The sequence below is a fragment of the Pelodiscus sinensis genome, chromosome 25, assembly GCF_052426305.1.
Source record: "Pelodiscus sinensis isolate ZL-2025 chromosome 25, ASM5242630v1, whole genome shotgun sequence".
NCBI lineage: Eukaryota > Metazoa > Chordata > Testudines > Trionychidae > Pelodiscus > Pelodiscus sinensis.
The window spans coordinates 20,956,249-20,972,302 of NC_143076.1; the positions used below are offsets into that span (position 1 = coordinate 20,956,249).

The following is a 16,054-nucleotide window of genomic DNA, read 5'->3' on the forward strand; positions in this document are numbered from 1 at the left end:
CCGGGCGGCAGCGGGGCGCGGCGGCGCGCGGGGCCGGGCCGGGGGGCGCGCGCGCGCGCTCTGGCGGGAGGGCGCCGCGTGCCGGCGCGCGCCGGGCGCGTATGAGTTATGCCGCTGCCCGGGCCGCGCGCGCCGGGCCCCGCGCCCTGCATGGCGCGCCGGCTTTGCAGCGCCCCTATCGGCGCGCGAGCCGCTATCCAGGCCCCGGGGCGCGGCCCGGCCCCGCTCTCTGGCTCGCCGCCTCACAGGAAAGATGGCGCACAGCGGTCGGTGGCGCTTCCCGGCCCGGCCCGGCAGCAGCGGCTGGGGCCGCCGGGGCGTGGGGGGCTCCCGCCTGCGGCTCCCGGCCCTGCGCAGCCTGCGGGCCCCGGAGCCGCCGCCTCAGGCCGGGGCGGGCGATGCGGAGCCGGGGGCCCGGGCTCCGGCGGGGCGGCGGGAAGCGGGGGAGGCGGGGCAGCGCCGGGCTCCGGCGGCCCCGGGGGCCCCGCGGCCGGGGTGGGACCCGGCTTCGACGCGGCGCTGCAGGTCTCGGCCGCCATCGGCATCAACCTGCGGCGGTTCCGGGCGGCCTGCGGGGCCGAGGCGGGCAGCGGAGAGGTAAGGACGGGCCGGGAGCATCTCCCGCCCCGCGCGGGCCGGGCACACCCCCGCGCCGCCCGCCCGGCCCCTGCCGCAGGTGAGCCCCGGGGCTGTGGCGGGGCGCGGGGCGCTGCCCCCGGCCCCCCGGCCCCCGGCTCAGACATTTTGTTATCGATCCTCTTCCTCCGCCCGGCTCCATCCCCGGGGGGCGGGGGCGGGAGCATGTGCCACCGGCGGTAGCGGCGGGAGCATGCGGGCAGGGTCGGTACCTGAGAGGCAGGTGAGGGCGGGCGAAGCACAGCTGCCCCGTCCCTTCTCCTAGCCCGGAGAGGGCGTGTGAAAGGAGCTTTCTCCTTCTCCCCCGGTAAACAGGAGGCCTGGGGCTTCATCTTTATTCCTCGCCTCCTTAAAAAGGCAGGTATTCAGGGCAGCATCTTCTGATGTGCCCAGCCATTAGACTTTCTACGTTTGTTTTCTTTAGGATTGAATGGGCAAAGGGATTGAACTAGGTAGGACTGGGGAGCTGCGAACAGCAGCTGCTGGGGGCTGAGGAGGGGGAGGGGAGGGATGCTCTGAAGTGCGCTTGACTGAAACAGAAAGGGAAAGATGTCAACAACCAGCCGCCTCCTGTGTGCCCTGCTGTTGGTGCCACAAGCACACACACAAATCCTGTTCAATCCTTCTCCCTTCACCACCCCCAGCTGCACCTGAACTTGGAGGGAGATCCCCCAGAGGGCAGAAGGGATGGGGGAGAAAGCAGCCTAATTGCAAAAAGGGGTTGGCTTTTTTGTAGGGTTGTTCATCTTCCTGCCTAATTTTTTTTCAAAGCGTTTCTAAGGCAGCCAGATCAGGAGTCTGACAACAACCCGCCTTTTGACAGAGCTAGGAAGACATGATGGGGGCGTGTTACTTACTACTAGCTGCAGCATCCCCTTTTCTTGTTTATCTCCTTTTTTAAATACTACCGTGCACAGTCTTCCAAAGATGGAATTTTTTCAGACAACATCCCAGGAACATATTTACTTTTGAAGGTCAAATTCCATATTTTGATTTAAAGGAAAACTTTAAGATCACTCTCTTAAACACAGCTGCATCTCTATCACTATTTTACTGTTTACTATTTGAATTGTCCTCATCTGGTATTGTAAAACCAGACCAGTCAGCTTCAAGTTTTGCTTATAGTATTCAGTTTCTGGGGCAATTTGCTAGCCACTTGTGCAATTCTAAACTATTTGGATTGCATGCATTGCAAGGGAATGTTTAATTACAAACAAACAAAACAATTGCATGAAAACATTCCTTTTAATATTCCTGTCAACTCAAAATTTTAACAACAAATAAATATTTTTTTAAACCCCTCAAATTCCACAGGTGAAAACATCCTTTTATGTAATAACACAAACTCCTTTTGGCTGAATATAATGATTAAAATAGTAGGTTAAATTGAAGTTACTGTATCAACTTGAAGGAAGTTAGTATCTTGTAAATATTAGTTAAGTGGCAAAAAATGAAACCTGAAGAGTCAGCCTATTGATAACAGAATTATTATTTTGAGGTGTAACAGGCAGAGATTATAAAGGAAAAGAGGATTACCTATGGCAGTGGATTATTCTCCATTCATATTTCAGAAAATCTTTGTATGTTTGAATCTAAGGACATCATAAAAAGAAAGCATTGAGGATAAACTTGTCCTTTACTGTTAAACAAGAAATATTTTCTTCGTTTGGAAGTAAATGCATTTACTAAATATTCAACTAGCAAATATTTCTTGAAGATAAGCCGAAGACTAGTATTTTATGTTAATTGACAACATCTAATTACAACTTTGCATGTGAAAGAACTTTGTTTGCTTGCAAGAATAGTTTACCTATTGGACTAAGACAAAAGACCTTTTAATTTTTATTAAGATGCTGGAAAACTCCTGTCTTCTAGTGTTATGAGATGGAAGAAAAATTAAGTTTCTCTGATACCTTATTGGTTGTAGCCTGTGAGGAAGCATCAGCTGAATTTCAAATGATATCATATAGACTAATATGGAATAATACCCAAGCTCCTGTTCACATTTATTGAAAACAACATTGTTAATGGTATGGTGAGATTCTAAGGCAGATAGATACACATATACACTAAAAGTGGCAGGCAACTTGAATACATTCAGTATTTAGATTCAGTATTTTTCCTTGTAACTGGCAGAAACACACTGCTCCCTCCTGTGTTTTCAGTAGGTAGTGTTTCTTTGGAATCAGACTAGCTGTTAGTCTGTTGCTTTCTAGGGACTTGTTTATCTTAACAGATGATCTCTGAATATGAAGGTCAGAAGGTTTGGGAGCATGTTCCTCATAAAGATGACACTAATTTGAAATAATGCAGTATATTACTCAAAATCCAGCTCAAAAGCTCGTCCCTCTTCCCTGTTGAATGGGATGGAGCAGCTTTAGGTTTAATAACTGACCAGGCTGATTGTGACAGGAATTTGGAGCAGACCTTATTTATTGTCCTGACCTCCAAGAGTCCAGTCTCCCTTTTACCTGGAATTCATTGTACTTAAGTAGTGTCCTATGAACAGTTGCGTAACATTCACATTGTTTGTGATGACCATGAAGGCAAGCATCTTTCCTCAACCAGGCTGATCAAAACCTGCTGCTTACCTGCTCTACAGCAAGTCATCCTGAGTTGAAATCTTAATGGATTATATAATATTTTTTAAGTCTGGATGGGTCTAGATGCAATGCCCAGGAATAATTGGAGATCAAAATAGTGTGTAAGAAATTGTTGTATACATTTGTTATAGTTGATACTATTTTTTAAGCTGCTTTTACTCTGGTCTGGTTTGTTATGTAACTACCAAAATATGGTGTCAACATCAAGATTCTAATTTAATTTAACAAGATCAGGAAAATTTGGAATTAAGTGTTTCATTTAAACTTTCATTCACCTCATTGTGCCATGTTTCAGATCATAATTGCTCTTACTTGTTACACTGGATATGCTGCAAATCCTGAGCACAAAAGAGCCAAAGTAAAACAGAGCAGATGCTTCAAATATGACATCTTGTTTCTGTTCATTCAGTAAAACTTTAGCATTATTAACTTAGTTGTTTTAATTTTCTTTGTTACTCAGTAATATTTTGAGGCATGAGGTAGGCCAATGGATCTCTTTCACTCCCCAGCCAATATTGATTTTGTGTGAATCCTTTGCCTCTAGTACAGTTCAGTTTCTTTCACTGAGTTTCCTCATCTTTTGTTATCTGTGTAATGAAGTACTAAAATATTAGGCTTTGATTTAGCAGTAGTTAGAGGGAGCTTTCACATAGTCAATCCACAACAGAGTGAAAAAAAATCCTGTTCACATCAAATCCTTTCTACTTGATCTGAGCGGAGATGTTACCTTGAGTTTAATAATCAGGAGGATTTGGGAAATTTTTGTTTACTTATTCTGCAGACTATAATGTGGAATTTTTCTATCACAGAAACAAGGAGAAGTGCTGATATACAACTGCTTTTTATCACAGTTCAATATCGGCCAGCTTTGTTTCAGATAATGTTTAATTGAAGCTATACTTAGTTTCAACTTGATGCAAGTTAACAGTTACAAACCCCTGGAAGAGGAGTTTACAATGAAAGGCAAATCTTAACAGTAATTATACTGGCACTGTTAGTGGTGCTATAATTATAAAAGGATCATAATCTTCTGTGAGGCAAACATCAGTTGTAGATGTTCACTAATGGCTGACTTGTTTTGAAATTGCAATAGATACATGTGCTGGTAGGAGTGGCTTTCTGTTGCTGCCATAGTCTTGCCTGAGCTGAATAGTACAAATAATTTGTTTCCTGCACTTGCATTAAAAAGTTTGTATCTCAGAACATCCTTTCCTAAATGTATTTTAAAGGGTCATTGTAAAGCTGTGTGTGTTTAATTAACGAAGTATGGTTATTTAAGTGGTAGCTTATTAAGTGTGTAGATGGAGAGATTTAGGCTGTTGTTAGGTATTTATGTGAAGGAAACCCTGACCAGTTAAATATGTGCTGTAACCAGAAATAAGGGGCATTCCAGTTTTTTGACATTGGTCTTTCTGAATTCTTCTAGGCTATTTCATAAGAAATATTAAAATCAAAGTATAAATTATAACCATACTAAACCTGTGTCTTGTTAGGGTTCTCTGTGTTTCCTCACTCTTCTGAATGCTGGTTACATTCAGTTCTCAGAACACAAGTAATATGGGTTGCAGATTGAGAGAGTTGATTCTTTTTGATGGAATGTTTTATATCCAACTTTTCAGAGAAGGCAGTGCTGTATAATGTACGTTTGGATTAGGGAAGGTGGTGTCTCTTACTGTGTCTTGGCATATTAATATTATAACCATGAGAACTCTTTGGCATCAAGATTCTCTCAGCTATGATACTTACAACACAGCCTTACAATGCATTATTGAATTAACATTGTTCCCCCTAGTTTTCCAGTATAGTAGTCAAATTATTGTATTGTGGATATTTTCATACCACATCAGAGTCAGTCCAAGGAATTGGTGCGTGTGGGGAGAGTCCGGTAACCTGTTACCTTCTTGAAGAAGCACATAATCTTTCAGCCATTCTTGATTTAGGGGTTAAAAAAGTTCTGGGAGTTGGGTTTTCAAATCTCTTCATTGTTGGGGTCACCTTTCATCCCATACTGTTGCATATGTTCCACACAAACACAATATTTGACCACATGGGATCCACAACTGCTTGTTACAAGGCACAAAAACACTGCCCTTTTTTTTCCTTTGAAATGGTTTGCGATAGATATGCATATAGGGTTTTCAACCCCCTGACATATGCTCCACTTATTACCACTTAACCCTTTGAATGCCCCTGCACATACTGCCTTTAAGCTAATGAATTGGCATTTCAAAAGCCTTTTTATGTATGTCTTGTTCTGTTGTGCCCTCTTATTTTATGTCGTGAAGTCATAACCAGATGATTTGGGCTATGGTTGAGAGGGGCTTAGCGTATGCAATAGAATTATGAGGAGTCATCGTTTGTCAGGCTGAAGATGTTTGTCCCCACTACACAATTTTTTAAGATTTGTTTTTGAAAATTTATCTGGGGAACTTTTATTAGTCATTGAGAATATTTTTCTAAATTGATACTTAGCCATACCCTTTATTTGCCTATTATCACCACTCTGAACAGCCAGAAAAATGTTGTAAGGGGTGATTGTAGGTATTGCAACTCTGTAGAAGCAATAACCTGGTAGAGTCTGTCTAACAAGATTACAGGTTTCGATCCACATATCTCTGAAACTTTACCCACATTCTAGCTGCATATAAGGGTGGTAGCAGAAATGCCATTTACTTTTCAATTTGCTAAAATACATCTAATTGGTTTAGGTACATAGGTGGTGAGGCTAGAAGGTATTTTGCTGGAATGTTGTTTGTAGAAATGTAATATTCATAAAAAGGGAATAAGGGTGGGTAGGTGTTTCAGATCGAGTAACTATGTTGTATTGGCATGGAAGAAACAAGCAAACATTTCAGTCCTTTTATTCCCCTTTTCAATTCATCATGTAAAATGCTTGGCTGGAATATAGACTGGACTTAGTAAAGACATCTCTCAAATCATCTAGAGCCAAATGGCTTTGTTGGTGGTTCATCTAGACGAGGCTGACAGTGGCATCATTGTGGAACCCCTACCTCTGGTTCCTGCTCTTGCAGCCATTAAAATACTTGTCAGGATATAAAGAGGATCTGGAGAGCTCTCTTATGAGGTTATTGAAAGATGCAGTTTACCACTTCCCCAGGACTTTCTTTCCAGATTGGCACAGCACCTTTAGAGTGCAGTTACACCTATGTCAAGAAGTACTTGAATTGTTTCAGCATTCTGCTTTGATGTGCCTGGGCAACTATGATTTGTTAAATATAAAGTGGACATAAATAATTTAAAATATCTAAATGTTTTTACTTACTCTCAGTTGTCTCAGTTTATTCTAAGTATTGCTTTCCTAAATATCTCACTTAAAGAAATGAGAGGGAAAGAACTAGCTGGCCAAAAGTGATCCATTGCCAGGCCTGTTAGATGGGCTTTGGGAAACTCTGATGTCACTTTGCTCTCACTGAGAGCAGGAGACTAAGGTGATGCAGTTTCTATATAACATTTAGGGTGACCCGCTGCTTCACAGACTATACTGAAAGGTTGTTGCCCTCAGAATGAAACTGTTTCAGGTGTTTGACATTGCAGAAAGCATTTCCTGTTCATTGACAGCAAAAATTGTGAATAGAGATTATTCATCTAGAGTAATGAGAGCATGGTCAGGGTTGCTAGAAAAAAACCAGACGTACACCATCAGTTATCCAGAAAACCTTGAACTAATGAAATACTTTATTAGAATGTCATGTTTTAAGTCTAAAAGTTGTCTTTTTGGCTGTTGCTCGGGGATTAGGTCATGGAGGTGATCCTGGCATTCACCTTAACTCATATAGCACTGGATGCTTCTGATTTCCACCTAACAAACATTATCTGGTTTTAGCAAACAAGACTGGCCAGATATTACTAATGCTCCTAGAACCTGAACTGCAGTAATTTGATGGCAGTAGGCATGATGCTTAGTTTGATTTTCTAATTCTAAAATTAGTTGTTCATGGAGACTCTAGAAGGTGGAGTTTGATTGTGTTTACATGGCACTTCCCATAATGCAGAGCTGCTCAACATGCAGCCCAGTTTGTTTGTGGCCTGCGGTGCAGTTTGAGTTTATGCGGGGCTCAGCACATGGCCCCCGGGTGGGAGCCAAAACACAAAAGTTGTCACTATAATGGTCTTCTGTTGATATGCGTTTTAGTAGTTAAATTCCTGGACTGTCATTGCTCATGAAAAATGCTGTCATATGGGTAGAAATTGGGTAAATATTGCATTTTATTAATATAATCAGAACTGACTTAAGTGGCGCCTATGTGTTGTGTAGTCTTGCATTAATCTTTGTATTCATGCCTGTCAGTGTGAAAGAATCTATTTGCATATATATTTGCATGTATATGCAACCACATTTAAGCTGTGGCCCTCGGCATGTGCTGATAGTATCATTGTGGCCTCTGGGCCTTCCAAAGTTGAGTAGCCCTCCTGTAACGTATAATGTTAAGACTTGGGGTGCCAATTAAAAATATAGGGTCCATTTTGAAGCACAAGTTCTTCTATTCCTGTTTTTCCACTTTAGAGCTTGTTCTATGTGGAGGCAACAGATTAAATAATTCTACCCTGCTTTGAGAGGTCTACAAGCTGATTTTGCTTAGTACTGCTATTTCTAGACTAAGTCCCAACAGATGTGACATTCTGATTCTCAGTTACTGGATAGGCATTCAGTTATAATAATGTGGAAGTCAAATTAGCCCTCACTTTAGTAGGCTGGATATAACAAGAACCCCAAATGCTCTGCTTTTTATAAATGACAGTGCAATTCATATTAGTTATTTGGAAATACAGGTATGTGCTTATTGAGCTTGTTTGAGTAGCTGGTTGTGTTGATGAGAAGGTGCACATGAACATCCTGCAACTTGATACTTACTTACAAGGTAATTTATTGCTTTGTCTTCTCTTTAGTATGAACAGTGTGCATTAGACGTTGTGCCAGTAGCTACTGGACAGTCTTCAGAATTAGCTTATGAAGACAAACTCTGACTCGTCTTTCCTAGGAGATACAATACTATAGAGCTGGTTGATTTTTGAAGAATGAACCAAAAGCCAATGTGTAGGACAGGAAGTAAAGTTAATCATTGTTCAAATTAGGGATGTAAAATCCCATTTATTTGGTTAATCGGTTAAACATTGTTTAACTGGTCAGCTGATTGAGGGGGAGTGCTCCAACCCAGCTGGGCTGATGTGTCCCTCCTTCTCCCGCTGCAGAAAGGGGCTGCTTTAGCTGGGTTGGAGCACTGCTGCCTGTGGTGCATGCTGGGGCTGGGCCCACCGCTGATGGGCTGCTCGGGTCTGGCTGGAACACCCCCTGCCTATGGTGGACCCGGTGGGGCTGAAGCAACATCTTGCCTGCAGCGGGTGGGGAGCTGCTCCAGCCCTTACTGTGGGTAAAGCTTACCGGTTACCCGTTCACATCCCTAGTCCAAGTACTTCTGTCTTTAAATGAAATATGACCCTTTTCCCCAAGTGCTGCCTGGAAAGTTGCAGTTTTATTTCTAGTGCTTTTACCTGCCAGTTTTGATGATGATGATGATTCCATTTTCTTCTAAGAATTTATATCATGCTCCAAAACTGAGACAGCCGTGGAATCAATATTTTCAGGAGAGCTTTCCAGCAGAAAATCATTTTAAAAATCAAAATTCCTTATTAAATCTTTGGATAGAACAACTTTGGAAAACATAATGTTGCTCCAAAGTGTCACTAAAGTGGTCATCTAATTCACCATAAACAAGATTTAAATATGATTTCCTGTGGTTGAAATACACTTCTTGAGTTAGAACTTTTCTGTTCCTGCTCTTTGGATCTATGGAATGTTCCGTCTGCACTGTTGGGCCTTTTACTTCCTTGTCATTCTGAAGAGACTAGCCTGTTGTCATAATAGTTAAGTTCAAAGCAGACTGTGAAAAACTTCAAAAGTGTCTCTCAAAACTGGGGGACTGGGCAACAAAATGGAGGATGAAATTCAGTGTTGATAATTGCAAAGTAATGTCTATTGGAAAACATAATACCAATTATATATATCATATGATGGGGTCTAAATTAGCTGTTACCACACAAGAAAGAGATCTTGGAGTCTGAAAACATCCAGTCAATGTGAAGTGGCAGCCAAAAATAGCAAATAGAATGTTGGGAATCCTTACGAGTGGAGAGAAAACAAAACAGAAAATACGATATTCCCGCTATATAAATCTTTGAATGCTGCATGCAGATGTGGTTGCTCCATCTTAAAAAATATATATTGGAATTGGAAAAGGTTCAGAATGGGGCAAAAAAAATGAGTAGGGGTATGGAACAGCTACCATATTAAGAAAGATTAATAAGACTGGGACTTTTCGGCATGGAAAAGAGAGGGTGGGATATGATAGAAGTCTGCAATATCATGTCTAGTATGGAGAAAGTAGAAGTACTGTTTATTCCTCCTCATGACAGAAGAACTAGAGGTACCAAAGGAAGTTAACAGGTAGTTTAAAACAAACAAAAGGATGTATTTTTTTCTAGGGCTGTCAAGCGATTAAAAAAATTAATTGCGATTAATCGCGCAGTTACAAATTTTAATCACGATTAATTGTGTGCACCTCCTCTTTGAATTGCCGCAGTGGCTTTCCAACGGGACAGCGCTGCATTGAGCCCGGAATCAGCTGGAGTCTCCAGCTGATCCCCGGCTCCTAATGTGCTGCCTCTTTAAAGTGCCAAAATGGCACTTCAAAGGGGCTTTTCAATGTGGAGCCGGGGATCAGCCAGGCACTCCAGCTGATCCCCAGCTCTGCTTGCACATCCCCTTTGGAGTGCCATTTGTCACTTTAAAGGGGCAGCGCATTAGGAGCCGGGGATCAGCTGGAGTCCCTAGCTGATCCCCTGCATTGCAAAGCCCCTTTGAAGTGCCACTCCAGTGCTTCAAAAGGGCTTTGCAACAGTGGAGCGGGATCAGCTGGGGACTGCAGCTGATTCCTGGCTTGGCTTGTGCTGCCCCTTTGAAGTGCTGAAACAGCACTTCAAAGGGGCAGCGCAGCATTAACGCCTGCGATTAACGCATTAAAAAAATTAATGTGTTAATCCTGTCCTGCGTTAATCGCAGGCGTTAACGCAGGTCAATTGACAGCCCTAATTTTTTCACATAGTGCACAGTAAACTTGTGGAACTCTTTGTGAGAGGATGTTGTGAAGGCCAATACTATAGTAGATTCCAAAAAAGAGCTAGGTAAGTTCATGGAGCATAGATCTATTGAAAGCTACTAGCCTGGATGGGCGGGGATGGTTTTCCTAGCCTCAGTTTGACAAAAGTTGGGCAACATTTAATGATTGTCTGTTTTATTCTTTCCATTTGGGGCACCTGGCATTGGCCACTGTCAGAACACAGGACACGGGGCTAGATGGGCCTTTGGTCTGATCTGGTATGAGTTTTATTTTTTTATGTTCTTGTCCTTTTTATTTATTTTTCTGAGTGACCTTTTTGTGTTGCATTGTGTTTTCTAAGGTAAATGAGGTCATGTTTAAAATCATATTTTTAATCACTCTCTTATTCTTTCTCGTAACTTAGAGAGATTGTGTTTATACTTCAGTATCCTCAGGATAGAATGTCAATACCTGTCGCATCTTTAACCAATTCATCATTCTAGCCTTCCACATATGCATGTTGGGATTTCAACAGCTGTATTGGTACTTTCATCTCTGATCAGTTGCCAGACTGCCTTGATAGATAGTTATTACTACTTGTCCATCAGTGGTATTATTGTCATGAACAGAGCACTTATAGGCATGATTGACTAATATAGCCACACCTCCTTCAAGTGCAAATGAACCAGAAAGAAGTATTTGTGAAGAGAACAGCTTTTTTATTAAGTCCTGCAGCATTTCTAGTAACTGCCTGGTGTGAAATAAGAAAGAAATAATCTCCAGTATGTTTGGTCAAATCTGGAATTACAGTAAAAGCTTTTTTTTACTGGCATGCTGAGAGGATGATGAGTGCCAGTAAATTAAACATACAGGTTAACTAAGAGGGGAGGGGTTTGGACAGTGTGGGGCATGGCTGTGGGAGGGGCTGCAGGGCATGGGTTATAGGAAGGGGCTTTGGGCAGGAGATTTCCATGTGGGTGGGTCTCAGGGTGCTAGATGTTGTGGGTGCTCACCCTAACCCTCTCCCCCCCGCTGCCTCTATCCAAAAGAGGTAGCAAGGGGGGAGAGGAGGAGGTGCTGGGGGGAGCTAACTTATAAGCTGGTTCTCCCCAGCTCCAGCTAGTGGGAGGGGGCAGAGGTGCAGCGGCTGCATTCCACCATTGAAATGTACAAAATCCCCACTGAGGCTCTTGTACATTTCAAAGCGGAAGCCCCGCCTGGGGCTCCACACTGTGTTTCAATCTTTGAAATGCATAAGAGCCCCTACTGGGGCTCCTTCTACTTTTCAGAGTGGAAGTGCCCTTATCGACTAATTGAATGCTTGATGGAAATTCCATCCACTATTTGATTAGTTGATTAATCTAATTTTAACATCCCTACCTCCTCCAGCAACAGCATGGACTGGGGGCTGCCAGCGGTAGGGACGTGAATGGGTAACACTTAACAAGTGATGCTTACTGGGCAACGGTTAACCTCTACCCTGGAGCAGGTCCCCACCCATGGCTGGCCACGGGCAAAGGGCTGCTCTAGTCCCGCTAAGGCCCTGCAGGGCTGGGAGCTGGCAGGCCTGCATGGGATTAGCAGTGTTCCCACCCTGCCCACCTGCCCCAGCCTGGAGCGTGTCCCCCTCGACCACAGGCAGGGATTGCTTTGACTGGGCTGTAGCAGCCCCTGCCTTCAGTGTGGAAGGGTGTTCCAGCCCACTTACCCCCTTTCTTTAATCAGTTAACTGGTTACATACTAAGTTTGAGTGGTTAACCGATTAATGGGCTTTTATGTCCCTAGCTTGAAGTGAGCACCTCTCCCCATCAGGTTCCCTGAGCCCCTCCTGGACCCAAACTCCCTCCCAGAGTACACCTTGAAGCCCATCCCAGCTTACAGGGATCACTGGTCATACAGCACAATAACTTGTAATAGGAGAGGAGCAGGGAGGGATAGCAAAGAGTGTAATGCATCCAATTAAAGCTACATTATGAAAACGTGGAAAGATTAACTCTAAAGCTGAGAGTTGGATTTGGCCAAAAGGCACCCCAGGCACCATTACAGTAAGGTCTCTGAGAAGAGGGCTGTGTATTCAGTTGCAACAGTATTTCTTATAGCTCTTTGGGTTTTTCCTTGGTGTTTTCTCCCCATTGCATGTTCATTGATCTGGAATGCAGTTTAGCTTACACAGTCTGAATTCTCAGCCTAAGATGGACAAAATTTAGCTCTTTGAGGTGAGTGCTGAAGAAGTATTAACATTTGCCATCTATATCAGAACACTGAGGTTGTTGGGTTTATGGATGGCCTGTAACCTGTATGCTGGATTCTTACAAGACATGATACTTGGACCACTTTCAAGGATGGAGCCATCTAAGCAAATAGCTAAATAGGTATCTGAATCAAAATGGAGGTTGAGAAATTCAGCTTTATCACCTTGAAAGTGGCTGTTTCAAGAAGGGGCACAGTGCGAGATCTGATTCAAAGACAGTTTTTATGGGATTTATTTTTATATGAAATTAGAAATCAATAGCTCTCACCTTTTCTGAATCAAAAAATAAGTAAAGGTATGAACCATTCATGTGGGTCAGTAGTAGATGTGCAAAATCATTGACTCCAGAGCAGTATATCATACCTCCTAGTGATTACTATGATTTTTTTCCAATCATAGGAGAGGGAGCTTTAAATAAAGGCTAGTATCAGGATGTTTCCCTCAAGGATGGAATTTCACAAAGAATCTTAGTGGACAAACACCACTGAAACAAAAGGAACTCTTATAAGGCTACTAGAAAATTTGCTCAATGTTGCTCTAATCTTTAACTCAAATTTTCTTTTTCTCCATTTAAATCAGTGCTTTGGGGTGGGGCTGGGGATTAGGGGTCCAATATGCAGGCTGCCCCAGGAGAGAGGACAGCAGCAGCTTGGGGCCTTGTGAGAAACGCCTGTCCATGGCAGCTGCAATTGCAACAGGCACAGCCAGGGGAGGGGTTCATGTCTCCCATCTGGGGGACAGATACACTTTCTGAAATATGTAGTAGCTGTCCCTGCTGGTCCAATGGGATTTTAGCTATCCCGGTCCCCATCTCTGGCCCCTTGTTTCCTCCCTGTGGCCATTCTGCAATATAACTTCCTCCTTCCAGACCCCTCCCTTTCCATTTTGTGAAAAACAATCCAATTCCAGGAACATCCCATTGATGTGGGGAGCTTGGGGTGAGCTGGGGACTCAAACAGTCCCCCACTAGCCCTGCGCCCTTGATGGCACTTTGCTTTTGAAATGTACAAGAGCCCTCCCCTGCTTCCTGTACATTTAAAAAACAGGGAGCGTGGGGCCAGCAGGGGCTGCTTGAGTCCCTGGCTGGCTGTGCTCCCTGCTCTTGATACATTTCAAAGGTGGAGGCACCCTTATCAACTAATTGAATAGTCAATGCAAATTACACTGACTATTTGATTAGTTGATTAATCTAAATTTAACATCCTTAATTTGTACAGTTCTGACTTTCCATTCTCAAAACATTACAGGACTGTTTCATATGTTTACAGTTAGATTGTTAACGTGTATGTTGTTTTTAAACAACATTACGTGTGTTCAAATAACACAGCATTGAATGCTATTGGGTGTCTCAGCCTATTTGGGATCTTTAATGGTCTACCGATAGAAAATGACTGCATACCATATGTGCTACGATTGCCAGGCAGTCTGGATTTGGTAAAAGGTATTATTTTAGCTTAAATTCTGAATTTCTTCATGTTTGTGGTTGGGCATAGTCTTGTATTGAATAATGTAAATAAATCTTGTGCTTATGGCTTTTTCCCCTGCAAATACTTTTGTGCATTTACTTAAAGTATTTTGTGTTGTGGTATGCTTATAGCATAGTTTCCCGATGGGCAAACCACACTGGATTGTATCAGAGCAAAAGTCAATAAGACCTCCTTTCTGCTTTTTATAAAGTTTTAAAATAGCTCATTGGAAGTTGAGTTCTTGAAAGATAGCTATTGCCCTGTCCAGTGTATGATTGAAACTGTACTACAGTTTTTATTTCAGTGGTTCTTGAACTGTAGGCCAAAGTCCTTCTGGGTGTATTGCAGATTGAAATATTGAGAACCAGTCAGAGTGAGCTGGTTTGTTTAAAAAAAAGTCTTACAAAGTTATTCTTGGGTCATATATTTTGCAGAGCCCCGCTTCCATTATACACTGTTATAACTGGGGTCAGTGTGGGGTAGAGCTCTCCAATATTGAAATCTGTCCAGTCTCCTTTCCTGAGGTTTTGGTCCATTGTTCCCTTCTAATTTTTTTCTTTGCCCTAGCTTTAGAACCTATTGCTGTTGAATAAGAAATTCTTTCCTACCCAGCAATGTGTAGCAATGCACTTTCTGTTCCAGGACATGCCTCTTGTGCCTTCAATCCATAGTCTGTTGTTATGATACTTTAAGGGAGGAAGTGTTATACTGTAGGTGGCTTGGATGGAAAAGGCAGGGGCAAATAGGACACAATTTGAATGACTGAAGTGAGTGGGAGGCAAGAAATGACAATGTAGTACTGGGTCAAAGCTGTGGGGGTAGGGAGTGTTGGAGTTGGAGACAGTACTGGACCATTAGTATTGGGAGTTGTGGTAAAAAGTGAAGCTAAATTAACTTAGGAAAGGAGTTGTGGAAATGTTGCAGGTCTGGAGAATGAAGGCTCTTATCTGAAACTGGAAGGGAATGTAAACTAGTGTGCAGAGAGAGTTGGGAGCCTGCACTCCTTGCTTCTATTCTTCAATCTGACAGAAACTTATTTTCATCTTGAGCACCATCTTGATGCCACAATTCACCTACCTGTAAAATGGAAATAGCCTGTCTGCCTTCATGTTTAACAGTTTTGACCTAAGGGACTTTGTAAATAGTTTAAGGATTTGGAAGCTCTGGTCTGTAAAGAATAAGCATCAATGGATTCTTGCCTGGATTTATTACTAGCCGATTGCTCATTTGAAAATGCTGTCTGTCCATCTTGGCAGCTTTAATGAGGAAAAATGTATGTGGGACAAATAGCTCTTTGGGATAGTTTTAGGAATGTAACTGATCATATGTAGCTTGTGATTTTTCTGATCTCTTTGGTTAGAGAGTATAAACACATGCTAAAATATTGTATGGAGTTGAATATGTAGATTTTTAACACCCATGCCTTTTGTCAGTTCTGTGGGATGCTTCCTCCCCAGCAAGTATTAATCCTTTCTTCAGCCAGTTCTGTGGAACATTGTTTACATCTTGCAGCGAGCCCCACGTGTTCAAGGGGAGTGGCAGAAGAGACATGACAAGGCTATTGCTCATTGCAGTGCTGTGTGCAAAATATGAGACCTTGACTGATGCACTTCTGCAGCGTTCCTTTCACATCTCTTCTCGGACCTCAGCTTCGTTCTGTTACTCTCTGAAATCTACCTTGAATTTACACATAAAAACCCTGGTTTTTTTTAGTTTCAGTAAAAAAAAAAGTAACCAGATCTTCAAACAAATTTTGTCTTTATATTTTTGAGACTATATTGGATAAGTATTTGTAGAAGCAAGTGGTTAAGCTTTGTTTTTACCAGTGTTCTTCCTTTTCCCTGGCAGAGCACTGGAAAGGGAATGTGTAGAAGTGAAAAAGTAGCAATTGCCCTTTTCTTTGTGGCAGTATGGTATTCCAGTGCTACTTGGAACCTATACAGATATTATAAATAACATTGAATGTCAACATAATCAGAACTA

At 42.7% G+C, this 16,054-nt stretch overlaps 1 protein-coding gene across 1 annotated transcript in view; it reads left to right on the plus strand.

Annotated features, from left to right (window-relative positions):
* The first annotated feature begins 223 nt into the window (after window positions 1–223).
* KMT2A (lysine methyltransferase 2A) overlaps window positions 224–16,054 on the plus strand; it is a 99,751-nt gene continuing 83,920 nt past the window's right edge. The window contains 2 exon segments of the mRNA XM_075909540.2: window positions 224–404; window positions 407–597. Of these exon segments, the coding sequence (XP_075765655.2) occupies window positions 254–404; window positions 407–597 (342 nt within the window). The 5' untranslated portion in view covers window positions 224–253.